The sequence below is a fragment of the Carassius auratus genome, chromosome 12 (assembly GCF_003368295.1).
Source record: "Carassius auratus strain Wakin chromosome 12, ASM336829v1, whole genome shotgun sequence".
In the NCBI taxonomy this organism is placed as follows: domain Eukaryota; kingdom Metazoa; phylum Chordata; class Actinopteri; order Cypriniformes; family Cyprinidae; genus Carassius; species Carassius auratus.
In genome coordinates this window covers 4,896,466-4,917,776 of record NC_039254.1, presented here as the reverse complement: position 1 = coordinate 4,917,776, position 21,311 = coordinate 4,896,466, and the positions used below count along the sequence as shown (strand labels likewise).

The following is a 21,311-nucleotide window of genomic DNA, read 5'->3' as shown; positions in this document are numbered from 1 at the left end:
TTGAAAATCAACACAACTGTTTCTGAAGCCTTGAATCTGATCACAAGCTCTGCTACAAGCTCTTCACGACTCTACAATTTGGTGAGTGTCAGTAATTTGTTGGGTTTGTGAAGTTTTTCTTGATTCATTAGCATGGAGCAGCGTCGCACAAGAAGAACCAGGACTCTTCCTACTCATCTGAGGGGATTCATAGTGGAGGGTGCCTCTTCCATTCGCGACCCATGTGAGCTTTCACAGCGGGCAGCTGTAATCAGGTTGGACCACTCTTACAGCTGCATCTCTGCGAAAGCTCGAAGACCCAAAGGTCTGGAAGAGCGCTACCTAAAGAACGCTGCTGTCCTTCCCGACATCTGTCCAGCAGCATCAGTCTCTTCAGTGACACCTCTGTGTCAGCAGGAAGAGTCTGTCTCCATTCACGGCTGCAGCGTCCAGGGCTACCAGGACATTTACCACTCTGTGGTTGAGCCGATGATGAAGACACGCGGTGGTGGACGCTGTCGCTACAGACTTAAGCTGGGACTGAAGATTAAGCAGCGTCTATGGGAGACACTCAACTGCCCCTCACTGGTGGAGACAGAGCAGCCTGATGGACGCATCCTGATCACCCCAGGCTCCTCCACAAACAACGGAAGCTTCGCCCCTCGAATTCACGTGGACATCAGCGAAGAGCCCTTGCCCGAGGAACCCAGAAGAAAGAAGCCCAGACACTGAGGCATCAGTGTCACATGGAGCCTGAAGTATCTCAATACTGTATATAGTTACAGAGTAAGTTTATAGTTTGTAAAGTAAGTTTCATTTGTAAGTTTTTGTTTGTAGAGTAAGATTCATTTATTATGTTTATAGATTGTATGTTTTCAGCACATTTTCTGATTGGTTTTCATCACTTTGCTACGTGGTTGTCCGGGTGTTTTGAATGGTCTCCTGTACGCTCACATGGTTTTGCGAAGGTTTTCTGCTTGGCTCTTTGGTTGTTTTTATGGTTGCTGGCCTCCTCCGAGTGTTTTTCGTGCATTGCTACATGGCTGTTAGTTATGCGTTGTTGTTAGTTATGAGTTGTTGGTTGAGTTGCGGTTGGTTTTAAGAGTTCGGTTAGGGTAGGTTAGGGTCCCTCACATGGTTTGCAGCTTGACGTGCTGTGAGGGCTTGTGTGCATCAGTGATGCTGAGAGCTATGCCACTGGTACTTCTACTACTGGTAGGTTCTTCCATAGTGAACAGGTCTCAGCTGAGATGCCAGACGAAGACAAACCACCTAAATCTGGACAGCAGCAGATTGGTCTGATGTTCCTGGCAGAAGATCATCTTATGTATTAGGGTAAGTTGGATAGACTTAATAATAGACAGTGTATAATAGCTGCCAATTTAAGATAGCTATTCTTTTTGGGGTGAAATTGGGGTTTATGAAATCTGTAAAAGTTTGGTTTCAATTTATAAATAGCCGATTAAAATAATTAACCACAATTACTTTTCAGAGTTAATCAACATTAAATATTTTTAAAAGTACTGAAACCTCCAATTGTGGTCAAAATGTAATTTGCAGTATACAAATTGTTAACTACCAAAATAAGAGGGATCACACAAAATGCATGTTATTTTTTTATTTAGAACTGACCCGAATTATATATTTCACAAGATGTTTACAATACATACAGTCCACAGCAGACAATAATAGTTGAATGTATGTATGTATATATATATATATATATATATATATATATATATATATATATATATATATATATATATATATATATATAAAAAGATCAATTTCAAAAATTTAGATATGATTGATTCTAAATACTGCTACCTGGATGATCTACATATTTATTTAATTTTTTTTTTTATTTTGTGATACAGTAGCTGTTCCTAGGTCCTTAGGATCTTTTCAAACTGAGGACAATTGAGGGACTCATACACAACTATTACAAAAGATTCAAATGGTCACTGATGCTCAAAAAGGAAAAACGACCACAACTGTAAAGTAAAGAACAAAATAAACTAAATCTGTAACAATATGTTATTAACATCTTGCTAACAAAGCCTTACTAAAAGTCAAATAAAAAATAAATGTGAAAAAAAAAAAACTAAAATAAAACGTAACTAAACATTTAAAGCATAAAAACTAAACATCAGAAGCTCAAAACTAATGCAGTGTTAAAATTAACAGGACCGCAAAAAACGGAAGTTCTGGAAATATTTTTCTTCTTGAAAAAAAATAATAATATAAAAATCTTACGTAAAGAGTTATAAACAATGAAGCAAACTAAACAGCTACAAGGTGACTCAAAACAGTACACAATTTGATTTTATGTCAATAAAAAACCTATAAGATGTGTAAATTGCAGTTGCAAACAAAATAATCTGTGTTGGTTTCTAAGCTACTGTCCAGGACCTGTTTATGCTTCTCAATGCTGTAGATAAATGTCTCTTTAAAATAAATACAAGCAAATGTTCCAGGGCTCCTAATCAGGGACAACCTTGAAAAACACAAAACCCAATTAAGTAAGATCAGCACATGATTCATAGATATACTTAAATTTTTTATTCTCCAATGTAAATCATGCATTGTGACTTATAGAGACTCACCTCCTGGGACTGATCTGCAACGTGTCTAAAGTTACAGCAGACAATGTCAATAAAATAACCAATTAATCTGTGGAGCAGACCTGTGTAAAGGAGCACAGGACAAGAAAAACCTATGAAGCTACACCTGAACCATGTTCACAAAAGTCCTTAGATGCCAACAACACTCTAATAATGCATTTCATGAAATCGATACGTTTAATAATATTTGCAAATTATGACCATAAACAATATAAACATCTACTGTAATTGATTTAGTCTTTTATTTTATTTGTATAACCTGTGGAAGTTACCTGATGTAGAAAAGATTCCTCCAATTATGCCACACAGTCTCACAAGGAAAACAGAGAAAGGCATATGCTCCTCTGTCACCCTCACCATTAATGGACTCAGTTTATATTTAATAAAGATCCCAGATATACCATGACTGCCCTTCTCATTGCTTACAACACGCTCCTATATGACAGACAACATGACCATCAGCAACACACACTTTCACACACATGTACAAATGCATGCACAAATCCCCTAGAACCTACCTGTTCTGTAACAGAAAACTGGTGCATGTTTAATGAAACATCTGATGTGTGCAGCTTGGTGGGAACAACTGTAATAAAATACTGAAACAGCATATTTTCTGAAAGAAGAAAAAAAAACGATTAAGAAGTCTTACAAGCAATGTGTTGGTATATATTGTGTGTACATACAGGCGTTCTCTACTTATTCTACTTATTCTAGGCCTATCTGCATATTTGCATACATGAAATCAATCTAATATCTGACTGCATATTGTGCTGGGGGCTATTGTTGGACAAACATTGAAATATACAGTATAATAAAAAGACCTACGTTCTAATGTAATTTTTTCCGTGCCATCAAGGGGATTTATGTGTCCAGGAACATCGTTTCCAAAAGATAAATTATCTATTCGATGTGAGAAGTTAAGAGCAGCTGGAAAAATGAGAAAGACAACTAAATATAAGGATTTGCATTAGAAAACAATAGAAAATAACATAATATATATATTGACAAGTGTGTAATTCCAATACAATCTTCCAATGATATTTTGATGAATCTAAAATAAAAATAATTACCTTAATAATTACGGAGTAAAACTTACCTTCATTTTTGATTAATGAAGCAAAATGGGCATGGCCTCTGATAGTATCAATTGGTCTATCAGCACAGAATCAACAGGTCATTTAGGATACATCTTTATAACGGCTAAAGTACAGCTGTATTTCTGTTGTTAAAAAAGCTTATACTTACTTGCCCAATATGATATGGAAATTTCCTGCCACTTTACTGACATAGATTTTTCCATGTATCCTACATGCATTCTGGGAATTGGATGTGGTATCATTTCTGTGCAAAGAAAAAAAAAAAGCACCGCATGATTAACCATTCAATTAATTGTTAAAAACGGCAAAGCTTGAGCTCTTTCATGTTTGATCAAATCCTTAATAATCACTGTGCATGTTGGATTAAATAGTATAACAATTATTTAAACAGATGTACTGTGGAACTGGGTCAGAAAAGTATCCTTTCAGCGCTGATTTAAAGAGTACATCTTGAAGTGAATGATCTTCCCTCAGTCTGTTTTGAATCTGATGTAATATCCTTAAAAACAAGAATCAGAGATGAAGACTTACTGCATATATATTGTCTATTTTATTATATAATAATTGTGTATTACTACAATATCAGTGATTAATAACTGAAAAGGATGTTATACATACTGATACCACATTTTTTTCTTTGGAGAGGGCTCAAAGCTTACCTGAAAAAAAAGAAGAAGAAGAAAACAGTTGCTATGGGTTATGGTAAGTTGTCTAGTTTAATCTGAAATGCAGCAGATGGCTTGAAGTCACTTACATCATCATATTTAAGTTCCTTTGATGCAACGACAGCCCCAGCAATATCCAACACATCTGCACCCACTCCTATACAAAAATATGGGCATAAAACCTTTGACATGGGATAACTTGATTCAGAATAATTAATGCATATTTATATATTGGCATAAAACTATTTGAAAAAAATATATATACAATGCATAACAGATGTAGGCTACTTACTTGAACATTTCATTGCAATCGTGATGTCAATTTTTATTTTCAATTTACTGTCAAAGACAAAAAAAAAAGGCATAAAAAAGAAAAAAACAGTTTAGGTCTTTCAAATTCTCTAAAAAACGTGTTTGACAAATCTCAATATACAAATGAAAGCATAACAAATACTGTATACACACCTAGTAAAATCGGTGTCTACTTCATATTCATATTTCATCCATGAGTCCTGGTATACAAAAAACTCGGAGATGGTCAGAAGTGCCATGAGGATGAATACAATCAGTGACACTTGGAAGAGAACCAAAAGTCTTAATCGATAACATGCACTGTAGCTAACATCTGTAATATTCAGACAGCAAACGGAAAAATTCACCTGTGCCTCCAAATGCTGATTTTTCAACATAGCTCTCTGGAACTTTAGGAAAGGCATCAAGTTCTTTGACTAAGTTGATAGTACTTCTTCTTCTCAGCTTGTTCATTGTTTAATGGATGTCTGTACATACAGTATTTATCTCAGTCCTGTTCATGCAAAAATAAGAACCCTGAATAAAGTCACATTGTCTGGCCATCTTTGTCACTTTAGATAGAAATAGGTTAAGTAAATTTAAATGTGTACAGTATTTTGGATGTTTTCCTTCCACTTTCCCTGTTATGTCTTGTCTAAATTATTAGATGAGTGAGTTAACATCTGTTTGATATCATAGGTACACAAATGCAAATTGGTAAACATATAAAACTTTAGTTACAGTATATTAATGAACACACTTGTAGTGCTTGTTTTTCCTGACATAACAGCTAAATACAAGCTAAATGCTAAACAAGATCATTCTTCCTGTTCACCCAATTGAAGCAATTGTGCTATTAAAGTAAATTTCTGCACAATGAATTTTAAAAAACAAACTGACACTAAGCCACAAGAAGACTTGTGTGAATGTGGACCAAATCTTTGTCTTACCTCTTTCTGAACACCTTTAAGATGAAAGTTTGAACACTTCTCAATGAGACCGTCCATTCAAATGCACTATTTTGCAACCACTGCCACGTTGTGTGACAGCTGGTTTTTCCAGTTAAACAAAACCCAGAACAAGTCTTCTTTTTTTCAAGAATCTGCAGATGCTTCGTCCAAGACTCACTGGAAACTCAGTGGCAATTTCAGTATGAAATAAGGCTTCAATCAAAAGAAATACATAAAGAAATGTACACCTCTTTACATATATAAAGACATTTGTTATGGTTAGAGGACACTGTGCACAAATTTTGACAGGATTAAGAAGCTGAAAGTGAAAGTATGCCAAGTTGTACAAACTGCTTTTGGTGTAAATACACTGTGTAACTCAATAGCACTTAACATCAAGAAAAAAATATTGTGACAATAATTTAAAACAAAATAATTTTAGATAATTGTTGCATTTACAAATGTAGATTTTTTTTTTGCAGTTCAATTTTTAAATTGTATCAGTATATTGAAACATTAGTGTGTAAAGAACAGCAAAAAAAAAAAAAAAAAAGGAAACAAAAAATGTTTACAGCCTTCAATCCTGTCTGATGTATTTTTATTTTATTTTAGAGATTTCTACAATCTATGCACATTACTTTTTGTCTCATATTTAGCCTACTTCTATATTTAATTAAAATCTCATTTTAATATACCATACTGATGTTTTTTTAATATCTTAATTTATGACTGTAACTGTTTTATATTGTCTCGTCTTATATTTAAATTAAAACAACAAAGACTATGTGCACGTTTTAATTCATAAATAATAATAATAAAAAACGTTCCTCCTTCGAGTACAAAATATATTGCACAACATTGACTCTTTTGGTAGCTTACTAATCATAGACAGTAAAAGCCAATAGCAGAATGTGAAAAGCTTACTGTCTATGGAAAAAAAAAGCTCCTCAGTCACGTGGTGAAGCCGTGAGGTCACAGCAAGGTCGTTCAATTGAGCATGCGCACTGAGTTCATTTTACTGCGCGACGACTGCTCCTGACAAAGTGAGGAACATCCTTCATCTCCGCTTAAAATATTCGGTAAAGTTCTTACATACTTTCCCTATTAAGTATTTATCCATATGACGTATTAAGTCTTACCCAACAAATTTAACAAACTAAATGGTATTATATATTATAGATCAGTGTATACGACACGTGAACAATAAACGTGATATGTCGTTTTACCTAGCAGCAAGCCACGTGAGATGTGAACAGCATTAGGTTGTTCTCATAATTAATACTGCCATAAATATATTAATATCACTGTATTTTGTAGTTATTTCAGAGAATATAATGTGAGTTTTATCTAGGAATGTATTTTGTAAATTGACATACAAAACCAGAAGGAACTTATGCCAGAACATACGTGACCCACCACATGCGTTAAACATCGTGTGAGAGCTCTTGTTTGAGATACATTTACATACATTACATTTATTCATTTAGCAGACGCTTTTATCCAAAGCGACTTACAGATGAAGACAGTGGAAGCAATCAAAAACAACAAAAAGAGCAATGATATATAAGTGCTATAACAAGTCTCAGTTAGGTTAACATAGTACACGTAGCATGGGATTTTAAATAATATAATAAATAAAAAGAAAACATATAGAATAAAAAATATAAAAGAATAGAGCAAGCTAGTTAGATGTCTTTGCACATACATAAACACACACACACACACATACATATACAATTGCATAATAAATGAAAATAAAATACAAAAAGATTAGAAAGGTAGTTAGATACGTTACTTCTGAAGCTCTAATCAAACACACCTGAACCAGCTAATGAAGGTCTATGGTTTTGCTTTAAAAATGACAGACAGGTGTAACCTTACTGTAGCTGAGTTTGAGCTAGACTCTGCAGGAAGTTGACTCTCCAGGAGCAGAATTGACTAGCCTTGCATTATTATCCCAAATACGAACACAATGACCATTGGTACTGATTAACAATGTATTTCACCTCACAGTAGGACTGAAGAAGAATGAATCGAGCCTTTACTCAGACCCTAATAAGACCGAATCTCCCTTTGAGGAGACCTGCGACTGGACCGAGTTCACTTAACACTCCTAGAGGCCCAGCACCAACATTTCATGAGCTTGCTCAAGAAAATCTGCTAGCAAGTGACATTCTAGATGGTATGGGTAAGGTGTTTTTGAAAATAACACATGAATGTCATTAAAAAAAAAAAAGCACTGTCCTAGATAATGCTCTTTTCCACTTCTTTAGGTGCTGTGGGTGATGCCGTTAGAAAGGAAAATGTGATTTCGGCAAAAAACAGTCAGAATGTATGTATGTGATAATGTCGGTGTGTGTGTGTATATATATATATATATATATATATATATATATATATATACACACACACGCGCGCGCATGTAATTATTACAAAAATATATGTATATATAAATTTTAAACCTAATATTTCTCAACACTTTGACATTGGCTATAAAGGGTTAGTGCACCCAGAACGAAATATCACTTATATCAAGTTGTTTCAAACCTGTCTTAATGGGGACTAGAAACTATTTGGTTACCCACATTCTTCAGAATTACTTCTTTAGTGTTCAGCAGAAGAAATAAATTCATACAGGTTTGGAACAAATAATAACAGCATTTTCATATTTGGATGAACTATCCCTTTAGGCAGAGATCAGAGAGCATTCTGTAGTAGTTAAAATGTTTCATTTTTCTGCAGTGTGGAGATTTTTTGTCTCCCCCACAGACAGCAGGGTCTATGGTGGGCCCGCTGGTAAAGTTGTGCAATTACTGCAGTCACCAGGGTAGGTTACTTTGCTTTATTTCAGTATTCATAATTTTTGTCATTTTGTAACACTGCAAACATGATTTTGACACTATTTTTTATTGTTTTCCAGTACAAATATCTAAATTGGCATTGTTAAATCAGGATACATTTACTTGAGAAATAAAACTACTTAAGATATTTAGAAAATGCGATCAAATTTAGTATATGCGTAAAACAAAATCTAAGCTTTTGTTCTTTACCACATTGACAGATTTGTCTTGTTTTAAGTATACAATTTTTTTTTTAATATTTATTGGAGTAATACATCGTACATGCATTTTAAAGTAATTGATTTCCCCAACAAACACCACTTGCAGTGTTTACATGAAAGTGTAAAGATTAATAAAAATAAATAAAATAAATGGATATGATGGCGTACATGCATATGACAGTTAGTTTATTTTATATGATCCTCTCATGTTAATTAAAACATATACTCCATTCTATCACCAATGTTGGGGGTACGAGTTACGTAATCAGTTAACTAGTAACGTAACGCATTACTTTTTAATTTACAAGAAAATATCTGAGTTACTTTTTCCCATTTATTGACTGACAAGTCTCCTGTCCCCATATTGGGAGAACTCTGAAGTACAGAGGCGTTGTGTGTACTTGTGTGAACATGTAGTGCTAGACTAAATGTGAATGTGCATTAAAGCTGCGGTAGGAAACTTTTGACGCTCTAGCGGTTAATAAACAGAACTGCTTGTGTCTTGCTGAAGAACATCGTAGCCGGAACTACTTCTCTCTGTTTATGTCTATAAAGAATCACAAAGGTACTGGGTTACTCCGCCGCAGTACCCCCGAAGCAATCTAAAATAGTCTGAATATAAACACTTATTATAGGTGCACCCTAGTGATTCAGGACAAGCCAAAAACACGGTTTGGAAAATGGATTCATGGTGTACTCGCTTATTACATACATTTTTCTACATTTTGAACACAAACAAAGTTATGGACCGCAGCTCTGATTGGTTATTTTTTAGAGTTGTTCCGATTCCGATACTAGTATCGGAAATATCTCCGATACCACAACAAATTCTGGCATCGGCGAGTACATGAACCCATATACCGATCCGATACCATTTTCTTAAAAAAAGACCTAGTTATGACCGCAAGCTTTGCCTAACCGCTGCACGGTTCTTCTTCGCTGCTCAAAATGCATTGAAAACACAGGAAGTTGTGCTGTGTTGCCACAAGCAACCCCTGTTTAGAGCAGCGAAGAAGAAATGAAAACGCGTTAGCAGCCCTTATCTATATATGACTGGATCACTCATCACATTCTAAACTGCCAAAAGACAGTGAAGCCGCTACTATATTATAGATCAGTGGTTAGCAGTATGTCTTTGTAGTACCGGTAGTTACAGACTCTCGAGTATATTCAGTACCGGCAACTGCGTTCAGTCGCTTCCGTGTAAGTCAAAACGCAGGGCTCCAGACAGTAGCCGAATATATACTAGTGTCTGTGAATATTAAACTGCAAAATACTATTTAAATATTACTCCCGCAAAATCTACATCTCTGTGGGTGACTGGCACAGATGCGCGAGAGCTCGCTGTTTTGTAGTCTCTGCTGTGTGTCATGAGGACACGAACGCATAAACCGCCACTTCATGAGAATTTACCGTTTCATTTGAGAATACTGTCATATCATAAACACAGACACTCAAAGATCTTCATGGCAGCCCATTAAAATAAATGTTTGGTTTACATGAGTAAATTGACAATATATAAAGCTACTGTTGTAGCCTACAGTAATAATAATACATCTCTATAATAATAATAATTATGCCTAGATGGTTGCTTGTTTTTTACTTGTTTTGTTGTAAAGAGATTATCTGATTAATAGATCTTTTTTTATATTCCTAGACTTATTTGTTGCAGTTTTTTTATACAGTTATATTGTAAAACTTAAATACCTTTTTTAGTTTGCGGTGTTAGATTTTTGGCTGCATTTGAAGTTCTTTTTTGCATAAGAAAATAAATAATACTGTCAAATTCATGTTAGATAATAAAAATACTGTAATAAATACAGTAGTTCACCATGTATTTGTTCATGTTTTATTGAGGGATCTGTCTGAAGCACACCATAAAAAAATTCTAGCAATTTACACAGGGCTAGTAGTATATACAGCTGTATATACAGATATACACCCAGGTATCGGATCAGTACTCGGTATCGGCCGATACCCTGAGCCCAGGTATCGGAATCGGTATCGGGAAGAGAAAAAGGGTATCGGAACATCTCTATTATTTTTTAACGGTAATCCCGTTTTATTAAATAATATCTTTGCTGCTCCCCTTTTATGATCCAGTTCAATTGTGCTTCAATGTTTTGTTTTTATTGCTGAAGAGTGTTGAACCTTCTTCTCCTGTGTTCTACTGTACAGAAGCATATGTACTTTTTCTTCAGCCTGCGGTTTATTCATAGCTCTTTTTGGTGTGAAAGGGCATTTACATTTGCTATAAATAGTACTACTTCTATTAAAAACAATCAAGCCCTACTCATATTTAAAAAGTAATGCGAAGTAACGCAAAAGTAACGTAACATTATTTTCCATAAAAAAGTAACTACCGGTAAATAATGTAAGAACTTTTAAGTTACTTTTTCAGGGAGTAACGTGATATTGTAATGCAATACTTTTAACAGTAACTTTCCCCAACATTGTCTATCACACACTTTTGGAAACAATACTTTTTAATATATATATATATATATATATATATATATATATATATATATATATATATATATATATAGATCAGTTGTAATTTTTATATTTTTATATTACAATTTTTTTGCAGTGCATATGTGAAAGAGTCCTGTCCACTGTTACTGGTGCCTTATCCCTTTTAAATGTTTTGATGAGTAGAATGAGTAGGTCATTTGTGATAATTATTTTATATCCTCTTTAGGAAATTTCAAGTGCACTCGTTGTAAAAAAACATGCTACTGTTCTGTAGCTTGTCAATCTCAGGATTGGAAAGCTCATCGACATGTCTGCAAAGCTAGCATCTCAGAAGTTGCCAGGTACTAGCAGGGATGTTTTCTCGATATTAGTGTCATTTACATGATAGTTTGGAACGTTGCCTTTTTTTTTTCAATCAGTGAGAAAACAAAGGAATCCACACCTTTGCCAAGTGGAAATGGACTTGGTGTCCTTCAAGCTAAGGTATTTCATTGGTTGATATAGTGACTTTTACAATAGTTAGTTATTCCATCTAATTCCTTCATAAGCAGGCATCACTTTTATTTATTTTTTTAATAAAGGAAATCTGTGTTGATGTACAGCCAAAGAGAATGTATCGACGTGATTTGCGCAAGAATGTTGTTTCTAAAGGATCTGAGATGCAGGTAATTCTCATAATTTGGGTCTATATTGGTTTGTGCCCCATAAAACAGATATTGTGGCTCACAGTGGATCTTTTTTGCAGGGTACAGTGATTGATTTGAGGAGCCCTGGGGAATTTTCCATTCACCTGCAGTCAGCAGAGATGATGGAGTCCCTGAAAAACATCACCAAAGAGCTCCAGAAGGCTTATAGCACTTCATTTGCTGCTGAGTACAAGCCTGAAATTGGGGAGCTCTGTGGAGTAAAATTTTCTCTTGATCGGGTGAGGCAAATTTTTTTTTTTTTGTTAAATTTGTTACGTTTGTCTTGGTTCTTTTTTATTTTTTTATCATTTTTGTTCCTGTGTGTTAGTGGACTGCTTAACAAGACAATGGTATCATCAATTTAAAAACTTAGATTTTAGTGAATATTCTAATGCTCCGTTTGGTCTTTCATGCTGATTTAGAACTGGTATCGAGCTGAGGTTCAGTCAGTTGATGTGGCCCGCAGAGTTGCCAGTGTGTTTTACATCGACTTTGGAAATGAGGAGAATGTTACATTTGACAACATAAGGCCTCTCTTCGAGAACATTGATGCTGCACCACCATTTGTGAGTTGTATCTCCTTTTCATAATACATTATTATTATAATTTAATACTTTGATGATGCCACTATGTCATGCATTTGTGTGTCTGACAGGCTTTGCAGTGTTGTGTTGCTGGGGTAAAGCCTCTGACAGGAAGTTGGACTGGCGAATGCACTATTGCTGTAAGGCAGTTAATTGCTGGAAAAATTCTCACTTTCACAGTGTTGGATATCATGAATGATGGAGCTCTGCTTGCTGTAGATGTTCCTCTAAGCACTCTTGGTATGGTATTCATGTTTCATTGCAGTGTGGCTGTTTGGAGAGTTTCGTGTGAAATGCACAAGACTTAAATAGATCTAATTTTGTTTCACAGGTAAATACATGAGCACTTTCCTGATAGAGCAGGGGTATGCTGTAAAGGAAGACGTTTCTGTCAAACTACAGACTGAACACGACATCAGTGAGAGGCTTCTTTATCTTGTCTTTTATGAAATGTTTCCCTCCATTCTTTGTTTTTCATCTCTGTCTATTTGCATCTTCCTTCAGATTCATTGATGACGGCATCCTTTGAGAACTTCAAGCGCTTGTCTGGAGGAAAGAATGAGAACTCTGACGCCAGGCCTCCAGAGCCATTGACTCAGGGAGTGGGTGACACATTCACTGCTGTTGTCACCCACCTCCAGTCTCCCTCAGAGATTCTCTGTCAAAAGCTTGAAAATACGAGTGAGTTTTCTGCAACTCGGTATAAAACACAGTTTTATCTCCATGTCATTATTACTACATGACATTTATTATACATGCATTACCACTGAAAAGTTATTTAAATTGTAATTTTTTCATTTAAAAATTGCATTTAAAAGCTGCATTTATTGGATCTAACTGCAGTAAAAACAATAATATTGTCAATGTTTAATACAATTAATAATACAGTAATACAACATTTATATTCATAGATTCTTCAGTGTCACATGATCCTTCAGAAATCATTCAACTATGCTTATTTGTGCTGATTTATATTTGTAGAAGCAATACTTTTTTGTGTAATAAAAAGAACACAATTTGTTTGAAATAGAAATCTCCTGTAATATTATAAATGTTGTTAATTGTCACTTGTGATCAATTTAATGCATCCTTGCTGAATGTGTTAATTTCTTAAATTATGGGAATTTTTTATTAAGCTTGTTGCAGTATTTTAGTATCATATGTCGTTTTCTGGCTTTTTATAAAGTATATTCTGTACTTTCAGTAGGTTCAGTGTATGATGCATTCTTCGTGTATTTAGGTGTAATCCAGCAGTTGCAGGTGAACTTAAGGGAGCACTGCTCAAACACTCCAGCCAGTGAGAACTTCAGACCTGCTCCAGGAACTGTCTGCTGTTCGCTTTTCTCTGGTCAGATTTCTCTTTCCTTTTTGATTCATGTCCAAATGTCCATAGTGCTCTTCATTCGGTGTAAGGGATTGGGTGCACTTGAATAAAATAAAAACACATAAATTTGATGTCTTCTGAACGGATCTCCATGTATTACAGAAGACAACCAGTGGTATAGAGCTAAAGTTCTCGCATATTCCTCGGAAGATCGTGTGTGTGTTGGATACATAGACTTTGGTAACTCTGAGGAAGTTGAGTTAAATCGCCTACGACCAATCAACAAAGAGTTGCTGTCTTTGGCAACTCAAGCAATCCCTTGTTCTCTAGCAGGTACAGTACAATGTTTCATTCACTGATTTCTAATTGTGTGCATGCATGCAAATCTGTATATGCAGAGCAAAAGGTTTGTTTCTTGATTCATTAAAGGGATAGTTCACTCAAAAATTAAAGTTCTGTCAATAATTACTCACCTTAACCCTTTAACATTCATATTGCTTTAGGTATAAAGTGTCCAACAGGCACCTGGTCAGAGGAGGCCATTTTGATGGTGAAACGCCTAGTTTGCAACCGCTTCATTCGGGTTGAGATTCTGGGTAAGAAGGATGGTAGGGCACTGGTGTCCATGATTGATGAGTCCAGTGACCCTCAGACCAATGCCGCTGAGGTGTTAGTTAACATGGGTTATGCTGCCATTGAAAGTATGGAGACAGAGAAACATGAACCAACTCAAGCCTCCTTCCCTGAAATGCCCTGTAAGTGAAGAATAGTTGTAATAACTTTTTTTTTTAGCGATTTCTGATACGTTTTTTAAAGGAATTTTTTTTTCAAATATATATATGTGTGTGTGTGTGTGTGTGTGTGTGTGTGTGTGTATTTTACTCACATTTTACTTTTAGCCCTCAGTCCACCTGTTGTTGAGAAAATGGTTTGGACTTGTGCTGAACTTCCCTTTGATGGGCAGAAGGTGGAGCTGGTAATCAGTAGTCTGAAGAGCCTTGATGAATTTTACTGTTACAACTACAGCAAAGCAGGTGCGGTTGTCCATCAGTGTTTTTTTTCTGCTTTATGGGTCTTATTACATAGGTGTTTGATATTAAGTATTGTGTCTGGCAGATGCACATATCCTGACAGAGCTGTCCTATGAGCTCATGAAGCACTGTGAATTGGAGAGAGGTTCCTTCACCCCCACTGTGGGAGAACCATGTTGTGCTCTATTTACAGGTGATACTGATTCATCCTTCAGAAGCTAACACACTTACAATGAAAGTAACAGAAACAAACCAAAAAGTATGGCTGTCCTCGACTAAGGATTTTTCTGGTCCACTAGTAGTCGTTCATTTTAAGCATTAGTAGACTTAGCGTGCGTTTATCAATAAACCATCATTATAATGAGCCTTTAATTGCGAACATAGCCTAATGCTGTGTTCACACCAAACGCGAATAGAGCGTACAATTCGCATCTAGTTTGCCGCATGACCATTTTGAGATTATTCGCGCGAGTAATTAGCTTCATTCGCGCGTGAAATTAACTTCTCAACAGACGCAAATTCGCGTCATGGGGGGCTTCTGCCAGCTGAGTTCACGCAGCATTTTCAACCGCCATTTTTATTCCGATAATTTTCAAAATATTACTGTTATTGTGTCATGAAATGTAGTTTTAAAAGTATTTCAGGTGAGAATGTAGTTGTTTTAAACTCAAATACGCGGTTTATTTATAATGACAGCGTCAATTTAAAAAATGTGTTTCGCCGATCTCGGAGATGAGCTCCATGCGATCAGCGGGAGATCCATCATCATATATCCGCCGAGAGCAGCCTCACCTCGGCTAGATCTTCTGACATTTGCCGCTGGCTCTGATGTATCTTTAGTGGTTCAAGATAAAATATAATTTGTTTGGGTTAAAATTAAACGTTTCTTATCTTTGGACTTTATTCAATTTATCTATTATGTTTTTTTATATATATATAGGTCCTTTTTATTCCTGTCTCTATAGAAATATTAACTTTTGTCATATAGCTCCGGTTGAATGCTCACTGACAACATCAGTCGTTCCTCCTTGTTGAATGAGTGGAGAAGGGTATTCCTGCACAACCAGAGGCTGCAGGAACATACTGTTGAATGAGTGACTCTTGCAGGCTCCTGATTGGTTAACGCGGCGCAAATTGACGCCAAAGTCCAAATTTTTCAACTCTGGCGGCAGACGCGAATATCAAGTCTCCATTTGTGATTTTAAAAATACTGTAACAAATGGTAATATTGTATAATGTTTTCTGTTTCTATAAATACAAGTTCAATAGAACAGCATTTATTTAAAATAGAAATAATGTGTAACTATGTCTTGTAAAAGTCTTTACGGTTAATTTTCATTAAATTGATGTATCCTTGCTTGGCTTGCAAATGGGTGGAAAATGCTGATATAATTATTGAAACTTTCCATAAATGTTTGAAACTTTCTGGGATTTTTTTTAAATTATTTTATTTTTAAACTTTCAGAAATGTTTGGAAAGTTTCTAGAAATGTTCCCCCACTATGCAACCCTAATCCTTGCTTAATAAAATACAATTTTGAGAAAACAAGACAGACTATTGTACAAGAACGATTTTCAATGTTTTTTTTTTTTCTCCCTGTTTCCAGGAGATGCTCACTGGTACAGGGCCATGGTATTAGAAGTTTGTGGAGAGGGTAAGGCCAGAGTTTATTTTGTGGACTATGGGAACTCCTGTGAGGTGGAGGCAGCACATCTAAAGGCCATCACACCAAACCTGCTCAAACTGCCTTTCCAAGCAATTCGTTGCTGGCTTGCAGGTTTGCTTTCTCCTTTGCTGTCTGTTTGTAAATTATGTTTTCCACTCATTAACATACAGTAAACAAATATGTATTCTCTAGAGCCTGACCGATATGGGTTTTTGGGGGCCGATACCGATATTAGGGAGTAAAACTCTGGCTTAGTGTTCCTGTGGCTCAGTGGTAGAGGATTGCATCAGCAGCGCTTAAGGTTGTGGGTTCAATTCCCAGGGAACATGTATACTAATAAAAAGAAATGTATAGCCTGAATGCGCTGTAAGTCGGTGTTTGTTCATATTCACCGATATATCTGGGATAGGCTCAAATCCGCTGATAAAATCGGCAAAACAATATATCGGTTGGGGTTTAGTATTCTCAGTATGCACGTATGAATTCTGTATATTAAAATTTAAATGCATTGTACATATGTGTACAGGAGTGGAACCAGTGGAGGGTCAGTGGACTAAAGAGGCAGTGCATAAGTTTCAGGGTCTCTGTGCTGGTCAGCCATTGAGTGGCAAAGTTCTGTCCATCACTGAGAAGGGTTATGGGGTGGATCTGGAGATCTCTGGACAAAGCATTGCTGCTGTGCTAATCTCAGAGCACCTAGCTAAACCTTGTGGACAGGTGAACCAGCCTCCATTGCAGCCAGCTAAACCAACCAATCAGATTGAGGATCTTCCCACCCTTAAACCCACTGATCAGAATCCACCTGCTAAAGAGCCTTTGAAAGTGAACAAGGGAGTTGCCAAAGACACAGAAGATTCAACCTCATCAAGTAAGTTAGCATAACTGATGCTAAAAACATTTATATATGCTTTAAGTAACGTATCAAAACTGTTTTGTTATTGCTATTACTAGTCAAATGCAAGCTTTTTTTGTTGTTCTTGTGAATAATTAAATGTTTACGGTCATATAGTTGGCTCTTTTCCTTTGAACTGGAAAACATTGGAGCTGTCTTGCACTGACACTTTCCAACCGAGGGTGGCAGCAGTGATCAGCCCTAGTCTCTTTTACATAATGAATCCTGGACAAGGTTTGCACTCATTGTATTACATTTAATGCACAAAGTCTAGCTAGACAACTATGATCAATGTTGTATTAACTATCATAGCATGGCCATTAGAATTATCATGCTTTATATTCAACTGATTTTGTTTCCCCAGTGAATGTAGAGGGTCTGAAGACTGTTATGACTGATGTTGCGAAGTACTGCAGCAAACAGCCAATCCTCAATCAGTGCCCCACTTTACCAGGAGCAGCTTGTTGTGCACAGTTCTCAGGTCAGTTTCACTTTCACCTATGGATTTCTAATACTAGTTTAAATAGATGGAATCCCCAACTTTACATGATGTCTAATCTATATAGTAAATATTTTTAAAGAACCAGCAGTATTTTATAGCTTATGCTTCCTTTCAAAAGATTGGGGTCCATAAGTATTTTGTTGCCGAATAAAATATAATTTCTTTCAACAAGAAGGAAAAAAGTTGATTAAAAAAAATGGCAGCACTGACTTTTACACAGTTTGAAATTTATATATATTTTTGCAAATAAATGATATAGTTTAACTTTCATGACATTAGTTCATGGTTTCATGACAAAATTACTATACTATAATATACTTAGTTAAGCAGGTATTCGTAATAAAACATTCCAAAATAACTCTTTAAAGTAATAGGTAAAGATTAATTTGTTGCATTCTTAAAAATTGAACTATGATCATTCAGGTGACAAAAATTGGTACCGAGCAGTTGTGTTGGAGGTAACAAGCAAGCATGCACATATAATTTATGCCGATTATGGTAACATGGAGACAGTCCCTGTCACCAGTATCCTTCCCATCACCAAAGAACTTCTCCAGCATCCATTCCAAATCGTCAGATGTTCACTGGCAGGTAAGCTTACCACCTGAACTCCTCTACATGCACAAATCCTTGCCAATATTAAAACCCTTGTAGGTCAGAGGACCGATTAAGATTTCTTATTTTATTTATGTTGAGTCATTGTTATGATCCTGTTTTTTTTTTTTTCTTCACAGGTAAAGAGAACTTCCCCACAGTGTGGCCCACTGAAGTTTTGGAACTCTTTGGGATTCAGTTGAGCGGAGGTGTCCTGGCATCTCTGCAGGGCTTTGATGGGACCTCCAACCTGTTAACCCTTACCCAGCAATCTGGTCAGGCTGACACAGACATTAATTCCATTATCCTTGGAGCTCTGCAGAAAGGACAGAGCAAGGCTAACTCAAAGCCACCTGCCATTGTTGTTGAGGAGAAAAAGGATGTAGATCATAGGAAGACACATGCAGTCAGCTCGATCAAGCCCACAGATCATCCTCAATCTACAAACGTTGAGAAACCACACCTGGAAGATAAAGCCCCACCTTTAAATGCCAGCGGCAGGCTTGTGCAACCAGGTGAGGAAGTAAACATTGAGCAGAATTCATATTGCCAAGAGATGTATTAATTCAGGCATTTACAGGGCTTGCGCAATGAAATTGTGATGCACAGGTGCTGTTCCACCTGGTGTTCTCAGCTGTAATACAAAGGTGTTATTTAAAATGAGCCTTGTCATCATATCCAGGAGAGCAGTTGTCAAATTTTTATGTCTGATTTCAGCAAACATGTCCAAGATAATGACTGAAGTGGTATGCACTTATAAAATCACTTATAAAATATTGAGCATTGTAAAAAGTATTGAGGTTTGCAGTCAGTGACCGTATATTCTGAGTGGTTTGGCATGGCGCATGACCAACTGCTGGTTTCTTAAGTGGCAACCTGATATACCTGTATGAGCTTTAAAAAGCAAATTAATGATTTTGTGAATCTACACAAGTTTTGTTTTATCTTCCAGGTCCTCAAACATGCTGCTGTCATGAGCTGATACAAAAGGTTTGGAAATTTATTAACAGGTGCATCTCAAAAAATTTGATTATCATGGAAAAGTTATTTTATTTTTGGTAATTTTATTCAAAAAAGCTAACTTTATATTCTATATTCATTGCTCACAAACTGAAAATATTTAAAGTTTTTTTTTTTTTGTATCCTGATGGTTGTGACTTACAGCAAAGGACAATTTAAAATTCAGTATCTCAAAAAAAAAAAAAAAAATCTCAAAGATCAGTCAAAAAAAGATTTACAAAACAGAACTGTACAAGATCTCCAAAGCAGGGTTAATTATGCACTCAATACTTGGTTGGGGCTCGTTTTGCCTGATTTACTGCTTCAATGCAGCGTGGCATGGAGGCGATCGGCCTGTGGCACTGCTGAGGTGTTATTGAAGCCCAGGTTGCTTTGATAGTGGCCATCTCCTCTGTATTGCTTGTCAGATTTGGCTTATCTTCCTTTTCACAATAGCCCATAGATTCTCTGTGAGGTTCAGGTTAGATGAGTTGGCTGGCCAATCAAGAACCGTAATATCATGGTCAGCAAACCCCTTGGAAGTGGTTTTGTCACTATGGGCAGGTCCTAAAGTCCTGCTGCAAAATGGAATCATCATCTCCATAAAGCTTGTCAGCAGATGAAAGCATAAAGTGCTCCAAAATCTCCTGATAGATGGCTGCATTGACTTTGGACTTGATAAAACACAATTGAGCAACACCAGCAGATATCACAGCTCCCCGAATCATCACTGACTTCAGAAACTTTACACTTGAAGCAGCGTGTATTCTGTGCCACTCCAGTCTTCCTCCAGACTCCAGACCTTGATTTCCAAATGAAATGCTAAATTTACTTTCATCTGAAAAGAGGACTGGACCACTGAGCAACAGTCCAGTTCTTTTTCTCCTTACCCCAGGTGAAATGCTTTTGATGTTTTTTCTGGTTCAGGAGAGGCTTGGTTCTAGGAATGTGACAGCTGTAGCCCTTTTCCTAAAGATGTCTGATGCGCTTACTCTGGCTTCACTCCACTCCTTGTGAAGCTCTCCCAAGAATCTGCTTTTCCTGACAATCTTCCCAAGGCTGTGTCATCCCTGTTGCTTGTGCACTTTCTCCTACCACACTTTTTCCTGCCCGTCAATATAATTTTGAATGAATATATTTTGATACAGCACTCTGTGAACAGCCAGCCCTTTCAACAATGACCTTCTGTGGCTTACTCTACTTCTGGAGTGTGTTGATGATTGTCTTCTGTCAGTAGTATTTCCCATAATAATGTTTCCATGTTCTAAACTACCTCAAGAGGTACTCAGTATTTATATTCAATTAATCACACTAATTAAGCTCAAAATGGAATATTCAAATTTTGAGATACTGAATTTTTAATTTTCCTAAGCTGTAAGTCGTAACTATCAGAATTAAAACAAACAAAAAAAAATCATATGTGCAATGAATCTACAATATAAGAAAGTTCGTAAAAAAAAAATAATAATTACAAAAAAATAAAGACCTTTTCCATGATAATCAAATTTTTTGAGGTCCACGTGTATTTTATTTTTTAAAAGCCAGTACAGGCCAATATTCATAGTTGACACAAATAAGACATTTTATTTCGTTTTTTTAAATGTCTTTCCCTCTTTCAGATTGACCACATCGAGAAATTGATTCTCCTCCTTGTGAAACAAGTTGGTGGAACCAAATAGTAACCCATCAGGATCTTCAGTGTCAAGTTCAAAACAAATGGCCACTGAGTTCTTTTGAGTTCTTGAGTTGATGTATCATTTTTCAAACCATGTTTGTAGTCTTTAAATCAGCACTTGAGAAAATAGATTTTATACGTATTAAGGCATGGGTATTTTATTTTTCTTATATTGAAGCAATATTACTATTGTTGGTGTTTTATTACATA

The 21,311-nt window shown here is 36.1% G+C and overlaps 2 protein-coding genes across 3 annotated transcripts; one reads left to right on the top strand and one right to left on the bottom strand.

Annotated features, from left to right (window-relative positions):
* Positions 1–1,768: 1,768 nt before the first annotated feature.
* On the bottom strand, positions 1,769–5,720 carry LOC113112207 (endoplasmic reticulum-Golgi intermediate compartment protein 2). The gene is made up of 14 exons (XM_026277641.1): positions 5,610–5,720; positions 5,028–5,173; positions 4,834–4,942; positions 4,661–4,707; positions 4,458–4,525; positions 4,322–4,362; positions 4,101–4,202; positions 3,852–3,947; positions 3,703–3,758; positions 3,432–3,533; positions 3,122–3,219; positions 2,876–3,038; positions 2,586–2,665; positions 1,769–2,476 (listed from the first exon to the last, which is right to left on the bottom strand). The coding sequence occupies exons 2-14, from the start codon at positions 5,131–5,133 to the stop codon at positions 2,462–2,464; spliced, it is 1,083 nt and encodes a 360-aa protein (XP_026133426.1). The 5' UTR covers positions 5,134–5,173; positions 5,610–5,720; the 3' UTR covers positions 1,769–2,461.
* A 772-nt stretch (positions 5,721–6,492) lies between these two features.
* On the top strand, positions 6,493–21,285 carry LOC113111572 (tudor domain-containing protein 1-like). 2 transcript variants are annotated; one of them, XM_026276445.1, is made up of 25 exons: positions 6,493–6,688; positions 7,623–7,797; positions 7,883–7,941; positions 8,352–8,436; positions 11,375–11,489; positions 11,568–11,631; positions 11,751–11,813; positions 11,894–12,073; positions 12,257–12,400; positions 12,490–12,658; positions 12,750–12,836; positions 12,923–13,099; positions 13,659–13,766; positions 13,905–14,075; positions 14,246–14,497; positions 14,642–14,776; positions 14,859–14,966; positions 16,380–16,550; positions 16,966–17,307; positions 17,449–17,565; positions 17,696–17,812; positions 18,257–18,424; positions 18,568–18,942; positions 19,380–19,417; positions 21,046–21,285. In XM_026276445.1, exons 2-25 carry the CDS (start codon positions 7,638–7,640, stop codon positions 21,103–21,105), a joined length of 3,465 nt encoding a protein of 1,154 aa, XP_026132230.1. In that variant the 5' UTR covers positions 6,493–6,688; positions 7,623–7,637; the 3' UTR covers positions 21,106–21,285. The 2 variants fall into 2 exon arrangements, with proteins under 2 accessions (XP_026132230.1, XP_026132229.1); XM_026276444.1 differs by having other exon boundaries at positions 11,730–11,813.
* The last annotated feature ends 26 nt before the right edge of the window (positions 21,286–21,311 follow it).